Below are 22,534 nucleotides of genomic sequence, written 5' to 3'. Positions count from 1 at the left end.
ATAGTGAAACGAGAGACAAAAAGCACTTCATGCGAGCAGCGCAATTAGGTGGAGTTGCTAACGTGTAATCTGAAGCGTGTTCATTATGTTTCAGCTGCTGGGGTTGATATTGCTTGTAGATAATGCAGCTCTCCAATAAGCTCTGATAACAATCTTAATTAAATCACTCTGATATAGGATACAGTATGCCAAAACTACATGCTGTTGTAATGCTAACACAGACCATAATCAGTTTTTTTTTTGTTTGTTTTTTTTGCTAAGTTAATGTAGCTTTAAACACTGGTAGGACCTTTGTCACTCTGTGGCCTTGTACAGCTCGGCCCTGCAAGCCTATAAACTGACCTTTGTGTAATAAATTGAAGAAACGCTACTAGATCAGCTCTGACTATTTAACACATGATGGAACTAATTCTTCCATTAACTCAACTTGCAAAGAGATGACTTGTATGCTAATATCTTATAATTAATTCTTACACCCTCCACTCTCTTCTCCCTTCCGAGATTTTTTTTTTTTTCTTCCTAAGACCCCTTCTAAGGGAAGTCGACGGATCCCGACACTTCAACTAATGCATAATGTTCATTTCAGGCTCTTAATTAGGTTTAAATGAAAATTGGCTCAGCAGAAAGATGGACAGCGGGGAAGGCATCAAACCACCCAGCATGCCCCCGAGTTGTGAGGCAATGCAATTTGTAGGAGCAGCGCAGCGAGGAGTTCAGAGTTCATTAATTTTTAGTGTGCGCATTCTCTCCCAGCGGTGCTTCCTGCCTGCTCTCGCTCCATCAGGACATGAGCACAAACACTGGCCCGGCACACAGATCTGAAACTCGATCTCTCTCTTTCACACACACACACACACACACACACACACACACACACACACGCACACACACACACACAACACACACATACACACAAACATAGGCACAGAGACAGAAAAGGATTCTTGTCTCTCCCTGGTGATTAAAAGCATCGGTAGTGCTTTTTCAGTAAAGCACCACCTAGTGCTCCATTTGAGTATATATACACAGAGTCAGCCAAAAAAATGTATACAAGCTTCAGAAAAAGGAAAATTGTATGATTTATATTATATTAATCTAATATTACTAATATAATCATATTGTTATCACAATATTATCATACATATCAATATATAACGGATAGCAATAAATTTAGCATTAAAATATTTATACAGTTTCTTGAAGTGTGTTGACTGACTCTAAATAAGTAATATATATATATATATATATATATATAGGTAGAGAGAGAGAGAGATAGTAATCTAAATTGTGCATATTTTTATTAGCTGTATGATACATGAGCTGAATAAAAAATGTAAGTCCTAGTCCTGAGATGCCGTGATTCTCACTAATATATTTTTGATGCAGGACATAATTCCTGACCTTCGCTGCAAAAGGGCTTGAGTCATCCAAGAGTTTAATCTCTCTTTCACTCTGCACGGTTTGCCAGCATGATCAGCGCCAGCGGTGTTTCATTAACATAGATGAAGTCAGGGAACCAAGCTTACACGTCTCCTGAGTCACTACTGGGAGTGTAATTAGAAAATACAACGCAGTCTGGGTTTTTTTTTTTTTTCCTTTTAATTTCACTCATTCTTATCTAACCGTCATTCTTTTACACTCACATTCACAAATGTCATTATGCTTAGCCTCTCTCTCACCACTGGCCTTCTTTTCGCATTTAGCTGGCATTACCTTATTCCTTGATCTCCCACACTACACCTTAATAAGAGTCCTACGTGTGAGTCACCGTGGCTAGAGTGTGTAGCTTCCCCCTGTTGAATCCCTGTCGTCTCCAGGTCTGTATGTGTCTCTGTGTTTAGCATGCCACTATATGTTAGCTCCTAATTACTCTCTGCAGATTTTCCCCTGGCGCTAATATTTTCTGCTTCAATGCCTCATTATGTCGTTTGGCAGACTGAAACATCAGCCTTTCGATGTCTGAAATGTCTTATGTTCCAGCCTCTACACTCCTCTCCTCATTCATTTCTCTCTCTCGCTCTCTCTCTCTCTTTCTGTCTATTTTTCTCTCTACTACTGCACAACCTTTTTTTAGTCACCTTCTCTCTTTTCTTATCCACTGATTAATCCGGCTATAGAGGATATCCTCTGTTCTTCTCTGTTCCTGTTAAGCTCTAAACCCTTCACTATTTATTCACAAGACATTTTAATGTCATATACCTCTCATTCCATCTTTTTTTTATGATACAAAAATAGCTGTACATAAGCACAAGTAAACTCTGCAATAAGATATAAGATATGAATGTGTTGTGATTCCAGGATAGTATGACGGCGTGAAAGTGTGTGTGAATGAATGTTGTGGATGAATTCTCGTACAATCATGGCTTACTCTCTTTCCCTCCCCAACTGCAGCATCTGTGACTGCAAGTACTACAGATGTTTACACACACCTTCTAGTTCCATGGTTTCCTTATTTTTATTTCTTTCCACTCTGTAAAACAACCCTAAAGGCATCCAAAATATGCAATAATTTTTTTGAACAGGTATTATGATTTTGAGATGTGTCTGCTACCTACTGTATGCTCTGTAAAGACTTCCTAACGGCTTTAATATGCTGTTAATTGGTGATTTTTGAGGCTGGTCACTGTATATATATACATCTTCTCTGCAGCAGAAGTAGGTTTTGCTTTTACTTTCCTGGTCCACTTGAGAGCCAGTTTCATCAAGTTGGAATGGAATTTGCAAATCCACTTAACAATGCTGTTCTTGCAAGAACAGTTCCAGCACATCTGATCGTCGTGTCTTAATATACTGTAATAACTGACTGTTGCTGATGTTACTTAATTAATTAATGCCATATGTGTTATTAGATAGTTTTGAAAAAAAAAATCCAGTAGGAATGTTCAGGAATGGAGAAAATAAATACAAAATATTGACTGGAATTGTGTAGGGCAGACGGCTTTCCTCTGTGTGTTACTCTGCCCTGTAATAAAGCATAAGCTTGACAAGCTGTTGAGTTTGGCTTCTTGTCTCTTGGTGGAAACGTGTGGTTAACCCACTTTTACTGGGTGGTCACTGTGGTATGATAGAGAAGAGTAAGCTAGTATGTGGGAAACTGTCTTGTTGAATTCACATTTAGTCCAAATGCTACAGTAGATGCTGTGTGGCGCTAGGGCCATTCAGTCATCCGGCAAAGCTAGCTAACTGTGTTCAGTAATACTTTATGGGGTTTTGTAATTTACTGCCATATCTGAGGGAAATGTTTCTAGTCCAAACAGTTTGAACTTGTTAAGATTGAGTTTGTCTTTACTTTTCATAAAAATGAGTTCTGTTTTAGCTAGCTAAATTGTTAGCCTTAGGCTGTTTTCACACTAAGCATAATTACTTCCTACCATGTGTGACTGTAATTGCCTACCCCACCTCGCTGTGTCCCCATGGGTTAAACTTATTGGTGTTGTTTTTAACGAATTTGAGTAGATTCTTGTATCCACAGACTCCAGTACATGTGCGGACACTATTGACTTTGTTTATTTGCATCCCACCAATAAACAAAAAGGGAAAGAGGTGTACTTACTGTACCACTATTTCTGAACTTTTGGACAAAATTTTAAGAGCGACCCACTCACCTGCCTTCCAATCCAATCAGCTGTGGCCAAGATGTTGTGAAGTTGAGATCGGCACCTAATGCGCTCATACAGAGGTTTCGAAAGGGACAGGCAGTTATAATGATGATGTCACAGGTCCAAATCAGATGTTTTGCATTTACATCTAATTTGAACCGTACCCAAGTACACTGTACTATTCAAGTGAGCTTGAGCATCTGTTAGGGGGTGTTCACAGTGTTGTTCACAGAAAGTGCTGTACTAAAGTACTAAAGTACAGGATCCGGATCCGTGCATAAGTCAATAATGTGAAAGCAGTCTGGATAACATCTCCCAACTGCTTAGCAGCAGTGTGCTCATGACTGCCTTGGTATATCATGTGTTCAGCCTCTTTTAATGAAAACACAATTTACAAGAATTGAGCCAACATACCATAAACTTTTTTTTTGGTCCAGCTTGACTTTGGCAAACGAGAAAGAGAGAGAGAGAGAGAGAGAGAGAGAGAGTTTGGTTAAAGGTGTGATTAAGGTACGGTAATCCCATAACAATATGCTGCATTTAATGTACCTTGGAAAGCTTTGAGATTATTTAAATTAAATTATGTCCTCCATACCTTGAAGCTACGTGGGGAAAATGGAAGCAGGCACGAATGCCTCAGCTATTGTCTTTAACTAGCAACAAACTGGCCAATCTCCTGCAATGACTGATGTATATTAAACTTCATTAAAGAGTGAACTGTGTATTTAGTGTTGCATGTTGCACTTGTTAATATGTCTCATTAAGCCCAATACTGTATACTGTTAAGTTGATCGCATTTGTGTAAATGTATATATATATATATATATATATATATATATATATGTGTGTGTGTGTGTGTGTATAGTAAAAAAGGAGAATAGTGTGTGAGGCAGCTATATGGTAGTATCATGTCTGTTATATACAGGTTATGCTGCAGTTCAGAACTAGGAGAGGAAAGCTACCGTAAGGCACAGACTTCATGCTGCATTGACTGGCCTTGATGCTTTTTAGCCTCTCACAGACACACGCTCAACCGTGACATTGAGCATTATTTGTTTCACTCTGAAAAAAAAAGACGGAAAGAATGGGTTGAAAACCAGAGACAGGAGAAGTAGAAAAGTGTAATATTTTGCACAGAATTACAGAGAACTTTTTTCTCTGTCCCCTTACAGTTGCTATACGGTTTGAGCGAACAGGCAAATATAAACTGTGAAGATTTGCAAATCTCCGTCAATAGATCTTGGATCCTATATGTCGAGCTTGTCAGTCCTCTGGAATGTGCTGAAGGTAATAATGAGAAATTTCCACCAACATTTTGTTAGACCACATAATCAAACCTTCCTCACTGAGGTCAATGTCAGTAAACAGCTTTCAATTCTATAAAGGTTCTGAATACGTTGTTAATTATAATTATTGTATTTTCTGATTGCTTTAAAGAGCTGTCTGTTCTTTATAGTTTGACCTTTATAGTGACTGTAAAACAGCGTGAAATCAGTGTTTTGCTCCTATTATATAAATTTGGAGCACAGTGAATCTGGTTGTCGTATCAAGGTCCCATAAACATGAGTGTGTTCTATAGGCTGCTCCCGCATGACTTTATTAGGACACGCCTAGTAGTGCACTTCAGTAATGGATTTTGAGTCCATCTGCATGAAGCTGCTGTAGGGCAGCGCGGGTGGCCTGTCTCTCACCCTAATGCAGTTAGCCATAATGAATGCATTTCCAAATTAAATGAGATTCTTTTTTTTCCATTATTTTCTTTTGCACATCCCATTGTATCGATTCGCTGCGATGCCCCTTGAACTTGACCTCACTCATGTTGCTCAATGTCGATAATCTTGTCCTCTTCCGCCCGTCCTCAGTGGAGGGAGATATCGATAGATGCATTTAGCATAGAGGACTCCTAGGATTCAATGATCCATACATGTTTTGGAGCAGTCAAAGATGGTAACTTCTTGTTAGCGCTCTGACATATCCTTTAGAAAGGTCACAGGTCAGTGGTGACCCTAGCATATTTGGAAAAATCCCACAGAGTAAGATGTTGCAGTCTTAGAGTATAACTGTTTTAAATATACCTTTTTAGGTGAAATTATTATTTTTTTTGTTTTTTTTTGGTTTAAAAAAAACAATTCTGCTGAAGTACAGTACACAGTCCTTCATGGGCTGTTCAAAGCAACCGATGTAAGAGGAGGTGTAAGTAAAAGTGTGTGAGTTTAGAATTAAGCAATACCACTTGAGAGTTCTGCACTGCTGGATATAGCACGGACATTATGCGGTTGTAGGCACGGGGGAGCAGTCTGAGTGCCGAAGGCATCACTGCTCTGCTATATGCAGCAATACAGTGCGACCTCAAATGTGATACAGTTCCGCAAACATATTTACATTATCAATGGATTCTGAACTATTTGTTTATTTAGCCAACATTTTGCAACCAACAGTTAGTGTAATTAACAGGAGTGAAAGAAGTTTTAAATTCTTACTGGTGAAGAGAATAAAACATGGAGGTGGTGGACAGTCCTGAAAATCTTGTAAGTTTTCCTTATATTTAAACTTATTCCACTTCCGAATATTAGCTCCAACACTTCTGGGTTTCAGACTTGAATCCCAAATAGCATTAAGTGGAAAGCTAGTGCGCAGCGTAGGACCATTGATTAAGGGTTATACTGTACATAAATGAAGCAACAAAAAGATGTGCATTTTGGCATGCAGGTTCTCTCTCCCTTAATACTGTGTTCCGTACATACTCTTGTTTGTAGAACACCTGGGATGTGCGTGATTTAGTACATGTATTTAAACATCCCAGTGGTGTTACTGTCAGTTTTGACCACTGGTGGGATTTCTCTCATCCAATCAGATTGCTGGGTTGGAACTAACTCTATAAACAACATCATAACATAGGATTATAACTTAAGAAAGTCTTGATTGATTTCTACAACAGCACCTCTGACAGTGAAGCCAGCTGAAATTCCAATCACACTTTTATATTAAAATGTTCATTTTATAAGATCGTCATTCCTCCAGTACAGTAACACCTTATTTAGAGCAGCTTGTCCGGCAGACACTGTAGGTAAATACAACCTAATAATATGTACGTTCGTTAACAAATATCATATCTCATGGATATAATGATGTATGTTGTACTGGTACATAAGTGCTCGAATGTAAGTGATACGTTTTTGCATGTGTTTCAAAACAATAGTGTATCTACTGTACAAATTATGCTTTAATAAATAAAATACCTGAGTTGTGGGCAGATAAGAGATATGAGACATTTTTATGCTGTTGCAGAAAAATTATAGACCTTAAGGGTCAATTTTCCCTGTCATTTATTATTTTCCTATAATAGCAAACCACATTATGTTTTATTCTTTACAGCTATCATGCTGTTTTAACAGTAACTAGACTATAATAGCATGCGATTGTGCAAGATGTAGTACATGCCAATTTCTGATTTTAGCTATTAATATTGCAGGCCTTAAAATAAATCAGTGTTTCTTCTCATGTGTGTCTTCTGTGCATTGGGGAAATTAAAAGAGGAACAGCTGATGGCTTTCCATCATCATCTGTTGGCTGGATCTGCAAACAGCAACAGCTACAGTTATAACATTTATGAAATATTAGTTAGGATTGCTAATTGCACTAGGAATTATTAGAGGAACAACTGAGATAGAACTCATCTTCCCCCTGACATAAATATGCAAACTTTCATTCAAATATTGACTAAGATAGGTTCATTTGTTTTAAAAAAAAATTCTCTCTTTTAATTTGCTTCCTCTTTGCTTCAGATCCGTCTGCATGACACTTACTGTTTCTTAAAATCATTGTTTTAAAATGATTCATGATTCTCTGCGTGGTTTGATCGTTTTGATGAATCGTGAATAGTTGTCATGCAGCGTCTCTCTGTCCTGGTCCTCTTATATCACTGTCTGATACAGTGGTTTCTGGCTACGATAAGAGGAAACGGCAGGTTGATTAATGCCACATCACTTGAGCGATGACGTCAGAGCCACTAGAAGCTTTCCACAGACAAATGATTTTTCACTGATCGTTTCTTCAGGGTGGAACGTCATGTCTGTGTTACAGAGCTGCAAATTTCCTCTTGTCTGCATTCGTTTTATAATATGCATGTAGCACTGGTTTTAAGCTAATGCATGTAGCGATGCAGACGCATGTTAATGTTGTGTTTTCTCACTTTGACATTGTTTATGCTTTTGTCTCAGATTTATTTAAGTTGTTTACATGATTTTGAGAGCTGGACAGTGTAGCATTTCTTAGACATTTGTTGAATGTTCTGTCAACTTTACTACAACTATATCATAATTATTGTCCAAATGTTGGAAGCATTTTCCTACCGTGTAAAAAAAATTCATAATTAATAATTCATTATTTAATTAACTAGTAATTCTTTTAATGAATTAAAAATCTAGTCTTTGTAATAGTTGTAATAATTAGGATTTTGTATACAGTATATACAGACATTTATGTACGTATGTAGTTTAAAAATGTACACTTTATAAATTTTATACACATGAAATACTCTGCATTTATTTTCTAAATTACATTAAATATACTTCTTGTAGAATGTGTAGTAAACTTTTTTTTTTGGTCTCAGCCACTTCCCACGCCGTCTCCCCGTCACATGACTGCTACCACCGGGGGGAAAAGCATCATCAAATGCTTAGTCTGAGACACATGAAACCAGCCTTACCAACAAATGGAGTGCTATCTGCCCATTTCCCAGCATGCATGATCTTACAAGCCATGACTGTCTAGTGTTACTGTGAGAGAGCGAACACCAGCCCGTACATGGGAGCATCACTGGGATTTGAACTTAAAATCCTCAGCCAATAGAGCGAACACTTTGCCTTTGAGGCAGATTTTATTCTTTTTACACCCTACCAATTTATCAAAAAATCAATAAAAGTATGCTTTATAGTTATTTACAGTATACACTGCATAAAATATACATTTATACAATATGCTCGTCAGTTCTGAAATTCAATAAGTAAAAGGTAGACACACAGCAGTGCCACAAAGTGAGCATGACCAAGTGTGTAGGGTACTGTAGATCCGTAAGCGCCGTCTTCAATGCTGAATGAAGCTGCTTAAAATTTTAATGATATAAATGAGGAGAAAGATGAACATGGATTATTAAACTCATCATCATGAAAACTTAAACTAGTCAAAGGCATTAAAAGAAACTAATTAAAACAAATGCTTCACCCTCCATCATCATCGCAATGACTTATTCAGGAACATGTGAGTGGTGTGTGATCAGGCACCGTCGTTATTAACGGCCACTGAATTATTTAAAGTCTTTTACGCTAAGGAAATATGACGAATGGGTTACAGGTCGAAAGGAAAAATGTAGGAAAAATTTGGAATAGGACAGAGAGAAGAGGGAGTGTGCATATGGTAAACACTGGTTTGATTGGCTTCTCTTACAGTCATTTTACTCGATAAATAAGAACAAATGCACGGAATCCAATCAAAGTGGTTAATGTAAAGCAAACAGGGTCTGGAAATTCGGGAATTGCACCCTACATTAATAAACAAAACATTAATCGATTAATGTTGAGAATAAATTATTTATTTTGGGTTTTGGTTAGGAAATTTGCAGCTCCAAATACGAATACATTTCTACACAAATTAAATGTTTGTACATGCTGGGCTTACTCTGACCTTTCACTGTATTTTGTGTGTGTGTGTGTGGGGGGGGGGGGGGGGGTTCTTCTAAGAATGAAATTTTCAAAATTGAAAATATCGATTAATGTTTCACTCCTCTATCTCAAGATGACGGAAGGTCTGATTGCGAATAAAAGTCAGGTTGTAATGTTCGTCCAAGCTGCATGTTTCGCTCCGAGCCGTTCTTTTCGGATGGGTAACCTCTGAAAGATTTCAGCTTCTCATATTTGCAAGTCAAGACTAACCTTGAAAAAGCAGCCACTGTAGAGGGAAGAATATGTAATTTTATTGACCCCTAGCCTAAGCTGCTGCTGGATTTTCAGTAGAAATGGATTAGATTTTGCTGTTGTAATATCCTGTATATTGAGGGAAACCGTCTCTCCGTCTCTTCAGTGATGGTTACGGAGTGGTGTTAATGCTATGATAGGGGAAAAAAAACAGGCTCGTTTTAGCTAAGCTTCTTTCAAAGTGCATCTGCTTTCATTCCACTCATAAAAAAAAGGATAAAGGAATTATGAAAGTCCTACATCTCCTTATGCAACGCTTTTTTGCTGTAATAATAGAAAAGTAGGAATAAAACTCGTTTATACGATATAATGCACTTTTCCTTTGTGTAGATGTGTGAGAAGCGGGTGTGTGTGTGTGTGTGTAGTCGTGTGTGTGAACGGTGCTGCGTTCAGCACTAATTGGAGTGTGTCTAGAGGCCTATCAATTAAGCCCTGTTGTGTCTCACTCTGTGAGGAAGCTAGCCTGTTTAATGAGAGGAGACATGGAGGAAAGATGGAGGCAAATGAACAGAGAGAACAGGGGAGAAAACTGACATTGTTGCGTTGTTAAGCACTAAATCAAAGTAATTAGAATCAGAAAGGAGGAAAAAAAATGGTTTCAACTCGTAAACATCATTTCAGGTTTCCATCACCCAACAAATGGGCACAGAGTCCCGTGTTGGCAGACGAACTGTCCTTCTCTAAGCGGGATCGTTCAGGATTTTTTCAAATCCATGGTTTTTATTGGACATGTTGAGACAAAATGTTAAAATGTTGAGGAAGTTAGCTGTGGGATTAATCGAGTGGCTAAAATCAGAGTGCTTTATCTAGAGGTAGATTAGTATTCTGATCTCGTAGCGCTGATTCGGTTGCAACAGTGGATCTAAGATCCAAATCGTGCTCTTTTGTTGTGGCCCGCACAACAGCTCTTGATGTGAGCGAATGATCTTCCCAAGCTGATGAAAACACATCCGCAGCACTGCTAAAACCCTGGTCAATTTGTGCAGCCCCTTAGTGAATACTTTCCCTGTGTGTGTGTGTGAGTTGAGTGTGTTTGTGTATGCACTTGCGTGTCTGTGTGTTGGTGTGTATGAGAGCAAGTGTAGCCGGATTATACAACTTCACCATTGTGGCCGTTGTCGGCACCGACAGTGTCCACCGGCTCCCGACCGTGAGCACTTTGACAGTTTGATGAATTAAGGCTGACACTTGCCAAAATAGCTGTCGCCTGTGCCAGCTGCCAGTTGAGCATTTACACTCTGTTAATTGAATTGGCAATTTGTGTAACAGTACCTGCCCCTGAGCTTTGGTAAAGCAAGGGGCTGCCATTTAGCTCTACTAATCCAAGACCAGGGAATAAGAATGCTAAGCTTCAGATGAAATTATTGCAGATTTAAAATGACAGTCAGGGGCCGTGTTGCCGATTTCCCATTAAATGAGAAATAAATTAACAATAGCAATAATGTTGACTTATAAAACCGAAAGTTAAATTGACTTTCAAATAGTGCAGCGATTCGAAATTGCCACGGTGCCGAGAATCAAATTGCATATATTGCTTTCTTGCACCGAACGCTGTTTGTAGCATGGCAGTATTAAGCACCGGCATTAAATATTGAAAATGTTAAATGGAAACGGATATTTTCTCATAATAAAATGCCTTTATTCTGTATCAGGGTAGTCCTTACGCCATTTGCATCTACATGAATTTGAGTCAAGGACTTTTAAATAATGCACCTTTGCCATCCCGCAGGGGAGAAATGGCGATACTTTAAACGGAATAATTTCAGCCTGAGAACTGAAGAATGCCCCAAGTGCACCTGTATTCAACAAATGACTCTTTAATACCTATGAAGTCTCATAATGTTCTAATTATATACCATAGAGCAACACAACAAAAACTAGTCCTTTAGCTGTTTAACCCTTTTAACTCCTCTTCCTCACTTTACAACTGGTCTGACTGTAGATATTTAATAATCCAGAGTTACTGAAGGCCAGACTTTAAAATGCCTGAATCGGAATAATGAAAGTCTTTTTCATTAAAAAAAGAAACAAACATGTGGAATCATGTTTCTCACCATGTTTGTGTCTTGCTGGATTTGATTCATGTGGTTGTGCTTCCTTCCTATTTTTAGTTTTATTTCTGCTCAATCTGCCGTGTGACGGCACTAACGCGGGAAAGACGTACGACAGTGACAGAGCAGCCGTCGCGTAGCCCCTGAACTCCTGCCAGGTTTTCTTTGTGCATTATTCGTGTCCTGAGCAGAAACGAAACAGATTAATAGAGCATAATGCACGGGATCAATATGTAATTATAGGCATCTCCATGGCTGCTCAGGCACCTGTAGAGGAGCGCTGAATCGCCAGCATCTTCACACAGACCTGTCATACAGTACAGTACGTCTGCTCTGGACTGCCTCCAGGTCACACAGTGCTAGATGTAGTGTGTCTGGAGGCGGGGGTTGGATATTGTGATGGAGGCAGAGATTAGGCTTAAAAGCCCCTCCCCTGTTTGTGCTCTGTAAGCAAAAAGAATAGAGGAGGAATTTCCCCAGACTCTAGAAGAGTCTAAGGATGAGGATGGGAAAACGCGTTCTTTCGACTCTCACGGTTCGTTCTATTACGTCTTTATCGCGTCTCCTTTATCATGTGCTGCATTTGGCAGACTTAAAAAAAAAAAACTCGCTGAAGGTCAAATCAAGGTCCTTGCTTTGAGGTTCACTCATTGTGTAATTTATAAAAACACATGAAAATCTTTGCTTAGCAGGTGATTACACAGAATGACCTGAGCGCCACCTCTGAATGTCACATTCATCATCTTTAGCTTGATCAGACTAATTTAGCCTTTGTATTTTTTTTTCCTACAGTACTGTATTTGGCACATGGACGTGGATGTCACAGGGGGGTCTGTGATGATGTGAGACAGCATGAGGCCGATGGACCATCTGTAGCTTAAGCACTGCTCCGAATGACTAATGCCAGCATCATTAGGAGCAGCGCTGCTCTGTTAGTGGCAAGGCTCGTTTCTGGCCTCCGTCCTCATCGAAAGGGCCCGGTTTAACATTTTAACTTCTTTATTATAAAATATTAACCACTATCTAGTTTGGAGTTTGAAAAGATCCCCAAGGTCAAAGTATGTGCAGCACTCAGAGCAATCTGTGCCTGATTTCTATGCAGTGCTCATTCAAAGGCAAGGATCCTTGTGATGAGGGCTATTGTACGGGCTGAGAAGAATCATTTCCTCCTCTGAGTCTGCATGACGATAGAGAGGATAATAATTGAAGTTGGTCAAGTGTGCTTTCATCTTTGATATTTTCTTCAGTCGTCTTATATGAGCTGCCTGTTTTAAGTTGTGTGTTTGTGTGTATGTGTGTGTGCATGCAACAGTGAATATGACAATGAGAATACGAGGATGTACTTAATCACAACAACAACACAAGAAGGCTATGGGTTGTACATTTAGTTATGCATTCTTTGTTGTTCCATTGCCGCACGTCTTGCAGCATCAGAAGCAGGACTATGTGGCGGTACCCCATATACAGTACCAGTCAAAAGTTATTACACATTTACTAATTTAACGTTTTTTTGTTTAGTGAACAATTTTTTTTATTTTTGTTTCTTCGAGGACAATCTTGGAGATTTCAAAACTATGAATTAACATCTATGGCATTGGGTAATTAGGTAACAACAACAACAGTTCTGGAACAGTTCTTGCAAGAACAGTATTGTCAGGTTGCAAAACTCATCATGTTCCATAATGAAACTGGCACTGATGAAGACCATCCCAGAAAAGCAAGAACGAAACTGCGGCAGAGGAGAAGTTCATTTATAGTTACCAGCCTCAAAAAACACTAATTAACAAACACCTTAGATTAGAGGCGTTGGTGTGACTGAACTTTTGACTGGTAGTGTATACAGTATGTGCTCACAGATTGACTGGTATTGACAATCTGTATATATATATATATATATATATATATATATATATATACATATATATATATGTGTGTGTGTGTGTGTGTGTGTGTGTGTGCAAGGTCTCTCAGATCTCAGGTGACTTCAAACATGGTTTGGCTGTTTTTGCCAGATGGGCTGGATTGCGTGTTTCAGTTAATGCTGATCTCCTGAGATTTTCATGAACAACAGACTCTAGAGATTACACAGAAGGGTGAAAAAAGCATAAACATCTACCAAACAGCAGTTCTGTCGGTGAATGAGAGAAGGTCAGGAGAGAACTGCCAGACAGGTTCTAACTGACAGGATGGCTATGAAAGCCTCCCCCCCAAAACACTATAAAACCATGGTAAGCAGAAAAGCACAAGACAACACACAAGTGTAAGGGGATCTGGCAACCACAGCAGAAGATCACAAGGGGGTTCTGCTCCTGACCAATCTGACATTAAAATACTACAATACACTTTCAAATTAGGTCGAGTGGACGATGATTTAAATCATGTTAGATTTGTTCTATTTCAAAGCATAGCACATATATATTTATGCAATCATACTGCTAAATATATATAAATAAAAGTACATATGAGTTCATCTAAAATATCACAATCCCAAAGATTTGTAAGGATAAATGAGCAAAATCCCAACAGGCATCTTAGTACAGAATAGTGATAGAAAGAACTTTAAATATATGACATCATAATTATATTCTAATCATAATAATATTATCTGTATGTAATAAAATGAAAAAATAACATTACACCTTCATAATAATCAATTTACTGTATACAGAACATCCCATTTCCATTCTGAGTGAAGTAAATGGAAAGGATTGAGTTCAGTAATGAGGTTTATATTTATATGCTTGGTGGGTTCATTTTCCTTGACCTGTGAGTTAATTTCACTTTTCTCTCACATAACCTGTTTATTTATTTATTTATTTATTTATTTATTTATTTAGCTTATATTCTGTTTGGCTCTGAAATGGAAGGAAAAAAAAACATATTTTCATCCAATGAAGAATCAAAAGTTTACATTTATAAAGCTGTAACAAAAATGATTCACCCTGAATAAATCTCAACCCAAAGCATTCAGTTTGTGGAGCGAGTTCGGGAAACAAACCTATCATGCATGTCTTATTTTCAGTCCAGTCCCTGAACCTGACCAGTTTCACTGGAATATTTTTGTTCGTTAAGCCACACAGTGACCTATGAATCATTCAAGCATAAAAACCCATCTAACTTAAAGCATAAACCAGTGAGAAACAGGTGCAGATGATGGCAGATGTTCAGGCCGGTGATTAGTATACTGGTGATGCTGAATGCTAAAACAGACGAGAGGGGAAATGAGGCTGCTGCTGAGGTTGTTATAAAAACAACCAGTTTTAAAATTGTATCTTTAGACACATTGCAGATGAGGGGTGGCTTAAGACTTTTGTATAATACAGAGCTGTGTTTGTGTGTGCCTATATATATATATATATATATATATATATATATATATATATATATATATAAAATGTATAGACACACACATACACACACAAAGTATGAACTGTGTCTGCCCTCGCCCTCTCTGCCCATGGTTTCTCTCTCGGGGTGTAAGAGCTCCCTCTGCTGTGAGTTAGCGCTCCATCCTGCTGCTTGTGCTTTGTTTGTTCTCTGTCCTGCAGTGCCACTACTGACCCGCTTGCTCTGTGTGTCTCCGCCTCGTCCCCTGCTCGTACTTCGTGCTGTTCTGGCCTTGCATGTCCTCCGGGCTTCGCTCAGGGTGGAGTGCTGAGAGCGTAACCAGAGGGGATAGTAGTGTTTTCCCCAAGCCGCTCTGAAGGACATAAGCCTCTCATTCCACAGTCTATCCTCAGCTCCTCTGCCCTCTCCAGGGCCCTGCCATCTGCCCCCTTGCCCTACACGCCCCTGCTTGCATTCCCTTCCACACAGCTCTGTTTGCTCCTGGTCTTTCAGTCTCCTTAATAGCCATTCAGCACTTTTATTACACCATTAATTGCACTTAATTCAGCAACATTATCCAAACGCCTGAATAAGCTCAGAAAATTAAGTACACAGAGTTTTGTTATAAAATTCTCAATAATGAGCTCTGGTGGGACAAGGTCTGTTAAGTTTGAAATCACCCCAGGCCATTTTTTTTAGCTACACCACTCTCAGTGCCTGAGTCTGCTTTAAAGTGGAAACGTGGAGAAAAAAATGCCCTAAGGGTGCAGTTCTCCGGGTGCTCCGCCGTTGAATAACTGTGCCGGTATTATCCCTCATATAAACAGCAGGCTTTGCAGAGCTCCATTTAGATGAATATGCAACACGAGCATGGACACAAGCCATAAGTAAGCTGTGATTTGCATCTGTCTATTTACAGTAGCAGGGGCTTAGTATTATTGGGGCAGAAGTGTTTGTTCAGCAGTTTACCATATCTGTTTAAATCACACTGGCAAATTTCATTTCCAAGTTCATTTGGAAGAACTAAAGTAGGGACATGCTTGCATCTGCACGCCTACACACCCACACTCGCTCACACTCACAGACAAACCACGCATCGCAATTGATTTGTGTTTTTCCGTTCCTCAGCTATTGGCTCGCAGAGAAGAAGGAGCCCCAGTGCAGTTGCCTCAGAGATCTTTGAGCCTCACCTGGGCAGCCACATCCTACAGGTGAGTGTGTTCATGTCGGTCTATTTTACACTCACATGTTCCCATGCACACGAAGATAACAGTGCCGGAGCTTTCTTAAAACTCATCAGCATAAAGCAAATCTATTTATGAAGCATGTCATTTATAAAACGGCACCAGGTTACTGATTATAATGGATCCTTTTAGAGTCAGCACTAGAATTATTGGCACCCAGATCAAAAAGCAGCAGAAAGAAAAATATAAAATAATATAATATAATAATAATAGAACAGCTCTCTCAAAATTAATTCTAATAAAGAGTTTATTATTATTATTATCATTATTATTTTATACTGTTAAGTCATTATCATCTGTTCCTTTTGTGTTATTTGTCTCTTTGGTGAAGGATATTTAAACTCTGTAGTTGTGAAGAATATTGCTTATTCTCTATGGAGAAAATCGTACTACTGTATAAAAAAGACATTTCTATAGTTGTTAACCCTAACTCTAGAGCAGCACAGATATGTGCCAGAAACACAACATGAATAAGCAATAAAAAAAATTTATAATAAAATAAAAATGTTCATGGGTGAAAAATCTTTATATGGACGTCCTACAGGTGTGTGTGTCGACAGAGGAGACTTCAGATGTCAAACTGTCAAACTGTGTGTTGGGTGTTTGGATACGTCATATTTATCATTACATTTTAAACACATACATTTTACAGCTCCTGGAAGATGGGTATGACGTCACAAAATTGTAGAACTCTATCGTCGAACTATTTTTTGTTAATAGAAACAACCAAAAACAACCATATAAAACAGCTGATTATATTTGTCTATGCAATTTTTTTGCTTATGTGCCTGTTTATTTTTTTATATTAGCACAGTGGTGTAGTTCTTAGCACCTCCAGGTTCTGGGTTCGAATCCCGCCTCATGCTTCGTGGGTTTTCTCTGGTTTTCTCCCATAGTCCGAAGACAGACCAATTAGGTTAACTGGCATTCCCAGATTGCCCATTGTGTGCGAATGCGCATGTGAATGTTGACCGAAGGTCCAACCAAGGCCATAAAAATGTGAATAAATACAATGGTCAACATTGGTCCCTATGAAAAGAATTCGACACATATATATACAATCTTAAAGCCTGTATATATTTATTAAAACATAGTCAGGAAAAAAATGGACAAAAATGCTCTGGGTTTAAAGGATTAACGGAAGGTTTAGCAGTTTAACTGTGCACACGACGTAAGAAATGAATGGGGGAGTTGAATTCAGCGTGAATCCTGGATATGTAGAGGTAAGCATCTTTAGGGAATAGCCCATATACAGCATACGGTATGAGTGCACAGGTCTACAATTTGAAACCCACATGCTGTTTAAACTGCAGTTCTTGCATTTTTTGCGTGTTACATAAATATTGCATCTTTAAATAAGTTTTGGTGTGGATGCTGAAACTTTTTACTGCCAGGCTGTTTAAGTAGTTTTGTCTAGTTTGATCATTTTTTAATATGTGCTACAATCCTAAGCTAAATTGTTTCTGTGTGTCCTGTTTTCTATTCTGACGAGTTAAATTTAAGAGATTAGCTCGGTCGGAGTGATATGGTGTTAGCATGAAAGTGTTTTGTTTGATTTGATTTGTCATTATTTGAGATTTGATGTGGTTTAAATTTGATTACTTCACAACATTGGTGCTGGACCTGCAGATTAATCGAAGATAAATCTTACCCCGTGTTGATGCAGCGCAGGCTGTGCTCTATTCTTGTATTTTTTGAACGCCTCCGAGGTCAAACACATATTACTGTTTTACTTTGATTTCCATTTAAAAGCTGCATTTTTCATTCAGGGAATGAAATGTTTTATGAAATCACGCCGTAGAACAGATACCGTGTGACAGGGGACAGAGGAGACAGACATATGTGGCATCGTTGCATGCTATTAAACGTGAGGTAAATTAGAAGTGACACCTCAGCGCGTTTACCTGCGATGCACAAGTAGACAGAAGCGCTCGGGGGAGCCGAGGGAGGGGATTTTCATCCCTTTCACTACAGGAAAAAGAAAAAAAAAATGTTGAACCAGAGCACCGGTGTCCTGTCAGATTCCTTTAAATGACACAGAACAGAAAGCGCAATTTACACCAGTCACCTGTGTCCTGAAAGCGGATTAGGAATATTTAAATAGCACGCCGTGGTCCCCGCACAGCCGCCGCTCTTTCCCTCTTCGACAGGTTAAGTGTCTGACAGGAAAGCGGAAATTTATAATTAACATCAATACCAGCCCTGGAAGTCTGTCGAGGCGTGGCCTTTTCAAGGAAGGACTTGTTCCTGGCAAATTGTCCCCATTAATCTTCAGCTTAATTGATTGCAAAAAGTTTTAGGATGACATTTAAAAAAAAGCATGCTCGGCTAGTGATTGATTTGGGGAAAATGAACTAATAATGGATGCGAGGCAGTCATTACCTGTTGAGCGTGCCTCTAATTTTAGACAGATTAGTCCATGTTTGATAGAGCTTAATAAAGAGAAAGGTGATGTGTTGCACTCTGGGTTTTTACCTGTAGTGGGAAGTGTGGGTCAGTGTGCGAAGCCCGTGCATGCGCGCACACACACATACACACACACACATACACACTTTATGACTGCCTAAGGGTTGATTCCAAGTGGGTATTAAGCACAAAGTCCCCTCTGCATATTTTATGCCCATAGATATAATTTATTATGCAGATAATGCAGATATATTACATTTTCCCCCTACTCTCAGTTGTGCTGTTACTGGGACGGACGTGCTGGCCAACTTAGGGAAAAGGATTGCTACAGAAAGCTCTCTGTTCTTTGTTTACCCAGAGATGCACTGAATACTGAAAAACCACCAATTTTTTTTCATCCCAGATAATCAGTTAGTTGATTTAACATGCAAGCTGTGTGGAGGCAGCTGCTCTCTCTCTCTCTCTCTCTCTCTCTCTCTCTCTCTCTCTCTCTCTCTTTCTCTCTCTTTCTCTCTCTAACTCATATAATCTCCCTCTTCCCACCACTATCCAATGTTTAATGTCATGGCAGAAATATACACACAAAGATATTTCTCCTATAAAGCTGCTTTTACATGGCATCTTGTTCTACATGAAGATCTCCATGTTTTTGTTTCATGAACGTAAATGTGTGTGTGGTCTGAATGTAGACTGTCTTTGTCATGAAGCCATTCTAGGTGTGTACAGCTAGAACAGAGGGTATGGTTAGAGCCCTGACATTAGTTTGCACATACATGGACACACATGGGATTTTTTTTTTGTTTGTGTGTGTGATGTCACTAATGTTCCTTTGCTATGTTAGGAATTAAACTTAATGGGGCATGATGTTATGGGAACATAATTAATGACAGGGTGGTTATTCTTTGTTACCAGGTCCAAAGGATTCCCTTCACACCAAAGCAATATACAGTAAATAATTACAATAACAGTTACGATAAACAATGCAGTATAACATTTATTATGTTTTTTTCTGAGATGTCATGGATATCTTGAGCTGAAATGGGAGCTCCATGGGAGATGTGGTTTGCCAGGGTTGGAGTGGAAGCACTCGAGCCGCACAGAGCGGTGAACTCAACCCCACTATACACCTTTGGGATGAACTTTTCACCCAACACGTGATTAAAAATCATCACAGACATGCTCCAGAATCTACCAGATGGAGGTCTTTAAAGGAAATTAGCGGTGGGTGAAGAAAAGCACATGGTTGGGCACATGGTTGGGTGTCCATATACTTTTGGCCATATAGTGTAATATATCATTTCAGGTTGACAAAACACCTGTTTTTGTTTGCATTGACATTTTTTAAGTAAATTAGAGGTTTTTGTAGACCTTAAAGGGAACCTATTATGCAAAATTCACATTTTAGTCTTTAGTGTGCACCCTACAAAAAAGGAAGACAAAAACATTCCCTGCTTTCTGTCCTTTTTCCATTTTCGTCTTTTCCAGGATTTTAAGAGCCAATTAGATTTTCTCATGTGACCTTATATAATAAGATACCTTGCCCTGGCATGCTCTGCTGTTCTCTAGTGGGGTGTGGCTCAGCAGTGGCTCGTGTATGTAGACTAATTGGCATATCTAAAGGGGGAGTGACATAAACTAAACATTTAGGTATAAAATGCATCATCTGATGGGATATTTCAGGTAAAGTATTCACATACACACCTTGGGGAACATCTGAGACCTGTGTCAACCTTTTTATTACATTTTATTATAGTAAAATATGGGACCTTTAAACAAAGTTTCATTAAACAGGTTTTGTTCTAAGTTTCTTCATTAAACCCATATAAATTGTGATGCATAATGTGTATCAGTCAATCAATGCCTTCTAGAAATCTGACAGAAAGATTGTCATATCGCACACCTCTTATGAAGTTAAAAAAAAAAAAGCAGCTATGCCTGTTATTGAGAAACTGCACAATCCTTTGTCTGGACACTATGTCAGAAATGTTTTTAAAGTTTAAAGCTCTGACACTGGAGACTCCTTCCAAAGTGCCAAATAAACATGTCCTTGGACAAAATGTTACCATATCAAAAATCATGTTGTTTTAATCCATTAAAAAAAAATTACAGTATTTATTTACAACGATTTTTAAAAAAAATATTTTCTAAAAATGCTGAGAAAATGCATTTACACATCTGACCAAATCAGAATCAGTTATTCCACAGTGCTGGGGTAGAAATAATAAAAACTTTATGTTAAAACATTTATAGAGGAATTAATGATATTCATGTATAGTATGTAATTTTTTTTAAATATGATATAAAAATTCTTTGATACAAAATAATATGCTCATTATCAAATAACTTAAACTGTCTGAATTCTTTCATACTTCCTTAGCTGTACTAATAATCCCCACATAACCAACTCACCTACTGTACAATTTACCCAACTCTCATTTTTAAGTAAATCATAAAATCTATGCATTTGTTTAAAAAAAAAAACAGAAAGTATGGGGAATGCATCTTTTTAGCTGAAACATAACTTTAAAAATATGAAGAAGATGAAGAGGGATCAAGAAAGGGGAAAAAATCAGTCCTTCAGCCTCATCTTATTGGCAGTGGTAAAGATGTTGAGAATAAACATCATCTGTCCTTAATCTTAGACCATGTATAAAAAAGTGATCCTGATTAGATCACATTCCTCTTTTATTAGTTTAATTTTCTCAACAAAAAAAACCCCTAGCATAAATTAATTTAAATATACATAATTTACTTTCTTGTAGATGTTCAGCAATTTGCAAATCTGATCTATTAATAGGTGCAGTAAATAAACTGCCAGAACTTTGTGTCTCTGTGCATAGGACGGATTAATTCTCATGCTGTTTGTTGCTTATAAAAGCAGCTTTTGCTTTTGATGTGTTTTAATGATAAAGGATGAATAAAGAAGGAGATTTGTTTTCTCTAAGGATAGAGCATGGCTTTTGTCGATCCAGAAGCTTAATTACAGCTAGCCTGCTCGTGCATGCGTGCATGTGAGCTTCTATCCTCACACCTGTAGAAAGTTGAGGCGACTCCAAACACCTTCTAATACACCTCACATCTGCTGATCTCAAGGCCTGATCTTTTATCAACTCCTGTTTACTTCATTGCTCTTTGTATCTTTGTTTCTGGCCGCTACTCGTTTGTTGTTCCTGGCACCTTTGTTGTTCCCGACTCAGTGTCGTGTGTGTGATAATGGGGCTCAGATTAAAAACACACACATGCACAGTCGCTTTCAGAAGCCTTCGATCTCCACATCGGCGGAAAGCGCGGTGACGACGGCTTCAGAAATGACAGCTGTTTACATTTGCATAACATCAAGGAGGAGCGAGGCAGTGTCTTTGAGGCTGCGTGTGTGCAGCTGTCACAGTCTGTAATCACAGGTTGATTTGTGGTTCGCACCAACCACCATCGCCACTCCACCGTTCCTCCAGCGGCTGACAACACGCCAAGGCGGTTTGGAGGAAAGAGCGCAGAATTAAGGCATTTTTCACCTGGAAATGTGTATGAGGAAGAAGCGACGTCCCAGCACAGTCATACTCATCATCCCCGTCCGTCAGCTGGATGTTGACTGCATGTCATGTGACTTGTGTTGGATTTGCACAGACCACTTAATGGTAGACGTTAATTGGGAAAATGTTGGAAAAAGGCTTTGTGTGGAGTCTCCAGACAAAACTGTGTTTCCCACCCCCTCGTCACTCACTGGGTTTTCTATAAAGACAGTGTGTGTGTGTGCATGTGCTATTATGTGTGTTCATATGCAGGCTTTATGTGCACTAGTGTGTGACAGATTTCATTGAAAGAGAGCGTGTGTGCGTGTGGATGTGTCTTCATGCCTACATATATAGATGTCTATGTGCGTTCAGTCTCCTTAACTGCCACCCTGTGCAGTTTCTCCTGCTCTGGACTCGTTCCAT

At 38.8% G+C, this 22,534-nt stretch overlaps 1 protein-coding gene across 3 annotated transcripts in view; it reads left to right on the top strand.

The window, feature by feature from the left end:
• Positions 1-22,534, top strand: part of LOC128536245 (neuronal PAS domain-containing protein 3) — a 237,705-nt gene that overhangs the window by 114,780 nt on the left and 100,391 nt on the right. For all 3 annotated transcript variants that reach the window (XM_053510425.1, XM_053510426.1, XM_053510427.1), the window contains one exon: positions 16,078-16,160. In XM_053510425.1, coding sequence (XP_053366400.1) covers positions 16,078-16,160 — 83 coding nt within the window. The remainder of the gene's footprint in view (positions 1-16,077; positions 16,161-22,534) is intronic.

Source organism: Clarias gariepinus, chromosome 13 (genome assembly GCF_024256425.1).
Source record: "Clarias gariepinus isolate MV-2021 ecotype Netherlands chromosome 13, CGAR_prim_01v2, whole genome shotgun sequence".
Lineage (NCBI taxonomy): Eukaryota > Metazoa > Chordata > Actinopteri > Siluriformes > Clariidae > Clarias > Clarias gariepinus.
Note: the sequence above shows the minus strand (reverse complement) of the source record. Positions and strands in the feature narration are given on the sequence as shown.